A 5,000-nucleotide genomic window follows, 5' to 3' on the forward strand; every position below is an offset into this window, starting at 1 on the left:
ATCAGCATAAAACACAAGCTAAAACAAAAACTGCAATAAATAAATGTATTTAATGGGCAAAAATAAAAGAAAAAAAAAGACTAAAACACAATAAAAGCAGAAAACAAACAAAACAAAGAAGCAAAAGATAATATGAAAGCAAAGACAAAAACACAAACATGAAATACAAAATAAAACAAAAACGCCAATAAATTCATTTAAGAAAAAAGCAATAAATATATTAAAAAAGAATAAAAACAAAGAAAAGAATTAATATATTAAGGCAAACATAAAAAGTTAAACAAAAATCAAACATAAAATAAAAAATGAAACAAAAACTGCAATAGATTTATGGATTTATTGTATTCATTTATTGAGGGAAAAAAAAAATGTCAAAACCAAACAACAAAAACATAAAAGCAAACATGAAAAGCCAAAAAAAAATAAATAAAAATAAAAGAATTAACAATTTATTAGGCAAAAACTTTAAAACCTAAACAAAACAAAAAGCAAATATAAAAAAGCTAAGAATAAAAGACACGAAAGCAAACAAATAAAGTAAACAAATTAAAAATGCAATAAATTAAAGCAAAATATTAAAAATACAAATAATAAAACACAATAAAGCAAAAATAAACATATACACATATATACACAAATACATACACATATATATATATATATATATATATGTGTGCGTGTGTGTGTGTGTGTGTGTATATATATGAAAAAAGAAATTGATAAAATCATGAAAGCAAACATAAAAAAAAAATTAAAAAAAAAAAAAATATATATATATATATAAAACAAACTGCAATAAATAAATGTGTTTATTAAGTAATTTATCAGTATTATTAAATACTAAAAACACAATAAAAACGAATATGATAAAGCAAACAATAAAAACATTAAAGTAAACAAAAGGCTTTATCAAATATCACCAGTCTGCATTTTGTTGTGTTGTTCACATAATATATGAGTGTGTGTGTGTGTGTGTATGTGTGTGTGTTGTCAGTGTGTGTTTCTGACCTGGACTCTGCAGAAGTAGTTGTTGGCGGGCAGCAGACCCCTCATCTCGTGGCAGAGAGCGGCACCGCTGTAACACACCTGCATGCTGCCCTCGGCTGCGCCCCATTCCAGACGATACTCTGACACCACTGCCCCATTACTGACCGGAGCCTGAGCCACAGCGAGAACAACACGTTAAAAACGCACGCACGCACGCACGCACGCACGCACGCACGCACACACACACACACACAAACAATGTAAATTTATTGTGAACACCAAATTAATACATTAAATAAATTACCAAATTAAAAGTAAACTAAATAAATAAATAAGTAAATAAATAAATAAATAAATAAAAGCAACAACATGCGTTAAAATGCGTTAAAATAAAATAATAAACAAGATGAAACAATATAAATTAAAATTAAAAAACAACAAATTTTAAATTGACAAATAAGACAAAACAAATACATTACAAATAAAAAAATATATATTCATAATAAATAAGATAGAATAAATTCATGAAAAATAAATAAAGATAAAATAAATAGATAAAAATAAAAAGCAACAAAATATAAGTTAATAAAAAAGATAAAATAAACACATTCAAAATAAATAAATAACTAAATACAATAAAAATAACTAAATAAAGGACAAAATAAATTTCAAAACAAAAATTATAAACAAATAAGATCAAATGAATAAATACAGTATAATTAAATAACTAAAATAAATTTTACAAGCAAAAATTTAATAAATAAATAAGAATTACAAAAAGGATAAAATAAAATAAATTTAGAATAAATAAATGAATAAACAAGATAAAATAAACAAATAAAAAGCTATAAAGTATAAATTAATAAGATAAAATAAATAAACACATTAACAATAAATAAATAAAATAAATAAAAAAAAATTTATAAATAAAGACAAAATAAATTAATTAAAAATAAAATAAAATAAAATAAATGAAAATAAAAAAGCAACAAAATATAAATTTATTAAATAAGACAAAGTAAATACATTAACAATATTAAATTTAAAATAAATTAATTAATTAAAAGCAAATAAATAAATAAAGATAAAATACATAAATAAAGCAATACAGTATAAATGAAATAAACACAATAAAAATAAACAAATAAATACAGTTCAATCAAGTAAATAAATTAATAAAGCATATAATAAAACAAATAAAACCTGACAAAATACAAATTTATAAGATAAAAAAAAACAATAAAATAAATACATTAAAAATAAATAAATAAACAAGCTAAAATATTTTTTTATAAAAATAAAAAACAATTCTCAAAAAATGAAAACTAAGAAAACTAAAAATAACAAAAAGAAAATCAAAGGGATCATGGGCTATCCTCACCTCCCAGCTGACCACAGCACACGTGGGGGATTTACAAGTGATGTGAGGGGGCCTACATGCCTCTGGGGCCCCAGGGCCCGTCGTCACCTCAGAGCGCTCCGAGAAAGGCCCATACTGTTAAACAAACACATATACACAAACAAATAAATAAATAAATAAATACACAAATAAATAAAGTGGAAGTTGAGTAAACGATGACCGAATATTAATTTAATATTAATTAAAGAATATCAACTATCCTCTCAAATCAAAGTACTGACTTAATTGTAATAATATCAAAATGTGAGTCCATGTGGATGTACTGACTAACAATATGAGATTAGGCATGGATATAAACACTATGATCCAGATTTCCAGTTGTGTCAAAGCATGCCGTGAGCGTATAATTACTATAATTTGTTGTTCGCTCTCGGCATCTGAGTTTGGACACAGAAACTGTGTTGTGTGATCAGTCAGTGTGAACAAGTGGATTAAATGGTACGTTCTGATCATTATGAAAAGCAATGTTTGCACTCACTCCAGCTTTATTGGCCGCTCTAATCCGGAAGCCGTAGGTCCTGCCTGGCAATAAACTGGGCACAGTACAGTCCAGCTCAGAGCCCTGGTACACCTCTCTGGCCTCGTCCACCTGTGGCGCGAACATCTCCAGATTGTACAAACTCACAGAGCTACCACCGTCCACCAGTGGGGGCGCTAACAACACAGAGAGAGAGAGGTCAGATTGACAATATTGTTTTCATAATATTGCTTATTTACACTCACTGGCCACTTTGTTAGGTACACCTGTCCAACTGCTTGTTAACGCAAATTTCTAATCAGCCAATCACATGGCAGCAACTCAATGCATTTAGGCATGTAGACATGCTCAAGACGATCCACTGCAGTTCAAACCGAGAATCAGAATGGGGAAGAAAGGGGATATAAGAGACTTTGAATATGGCATGGTTGTTGGTGCCAGTACTGGGTGCTCTGTGTATTTCAGTGGTCAAAAAAAGAGGAAATATCCAGTGAGCGGCAGCTCTATGGACGCAAATGCCTTGTTGATGCCAGAGGAGAATGGCCAGACTGGTTCCAGCTGATAGAAAGGCAACAGTAACTCAAATAAGCACTCGTTACAATCGAGGTCTGCAGAAGAGCATCTCTGAACACACAACACGTCCAACCTTGAGGCGGATGGGCTACAGCAGCAGAAGACCACACCGGGTGCCGCTCCTGTCAGCTAAGAACAGGAAACTGAGGCTACAATTCACACAGACTCACCAAAACTGGACAATAGAAGATTGGAGAAACGTTGCCTGCTCTGATGAGTCTCCATTATTGCTGCAACATTCAGATGATCGGGTCAGAATGTGGAGTATACAACGTGAAAGCATGGATCCACGACGGATAAGGCAGATCTGAAGGCAAAAGGGGGTTCAAACGGGTACTAATGAGGTGTACCTAATAAAGTGGCCAGTAAGTGTTTACAACACTAGCATTTCGTGGAGGAAAAAACGCAAGTGTTTACAGGTTCTGTGAAATGAAAAAAAAGTTTTTAGATGTTAGCATCAGTATGTTCATCTTAAGGATATATATATATAAACTATTGCGTTCCAAAACAGTGACAAAATTCCCATTTAGGATTTGTGAACATCCAAAGATTGCACTTCGTCACTTCCGCCTAAATGGATCAACAATTTTTATGATGTCATACTTCTGTTTCTCAGCAAACCTTCCAACCAAAATAAATGTGTCGTAGTGACATAGTGTCTGACATGCCCCGCCCCCTTCTTCTCATTTGCTGTGATGTGCCAAAGAGCTTAAAATGACCAAGGGCCCTATCATACACCCGGCGCAGTGTGGCGCAAGGCGTGACGCAGTAGTCTTTTGGTAGTTTCAGCTTGGCGCAAGAGTGGTTTTGAGGCGCTGCGCTACGCTGTTTAAATAGCAAATGCATTAGCGCTCATTTGTGTGTCCATAGGCGTTCTGGTCTAAAAAGGAAAGTGTTCTGAGGCGGACCGCTGGCGCGTCGCTATTTTGAGAAACTATAATAGATTTTTCATTAGACCAAAACAAACCCGGTCTAAACTCCGGCGCAGAGTTGCGCCTCGCTTACACACTGCTTAATACACACAAGAGAGCAATAGGCAAATATCTTTACATATGAAAAAATGTAAATATTAAGGATATATATAGCATATAATAAGAATAGAAATAGGATGTAAATATAAAGGATTAAAATATTACAAAACATATTATTTTCTAGCCTACATAAATATGAAAAATCACTGCTTTTATGTCTTCTTCATCTCAGGAGGCTTTTTCAGTTCATTCATAACAATTTGCTTTTGTATAATGTTATTATTATTAGCAGTATTATTTATTATATCCATATTTATATTTGTTTTATTAAAAACAAGCTTAGATTTGTCCACCTGTCAGGTTTTAGACCATATGGGGCACAGCATGTGTTTTAGGATATAACTCAGGTTTTTGAGCACACTTTGTTATTATTGTTCATTTATTCGTTTGCTGGAAATTAGAACTGAATTTAGAAATAGTTTTGAAACGAATATTTGCGCTTAACAAACGCAATTAATTATTTATAGGCTAATAAAAAGCGGATTTTCCCATACGTAAATTAGCAAAAATG

The 5,000-nt window shown here is 31.5% G+C and overlaps 1 protein-coding gene across 10 annotated transcripts in view; it reads right to left on the reverse strand.

Annotated features, from left to right (window-relative positions):
* The window catches only part of fndc3a (fibronectin type III domain containing 3A), a 143,376-nt gene that overhangs the window by 15,172 nt on the left and 123,204 nt on the right, over nt 1-5,000 (reverse strand). For all 10 annotated transcript variants that reach the window (XM_073924233.1, XM_073924230.1, XM_073924234.1 and 7 more), the window contains 3 exons: nt 2,886-3,061; nt 2,369-2,482; nt 1,009-1,158 (listed from right to left, as the gene is read on the reverse strand). In XM_073924233.1, the coding sequence (XP_073780334.1) occupies nt 1,009-1,158; nt 2,369-2,482; nt 2,886-3,061 (440 nt within the window). The remainder of the gene's footprint in view (nt 1-1,008; nt 1,159-2,368; nt 2,483-2,885; nt 3,062-5,000) is intronic.

The sequence above is a fragment of the Danio rerio genome, chromosome 15 (assembly GCF_049306965.1).
Source record: "Danio rerio strain Tuebingen ecotype United States chromosome 15, GRCz12tu, whole genome shotgun sequence".
Classification (NCBI taxonomy): domain Eukaryota; kingdom Metazoa; phylum Chordata; class Actinopteri; order Cypriniformes; family Danionidae; genus Danio; species Danio rerio.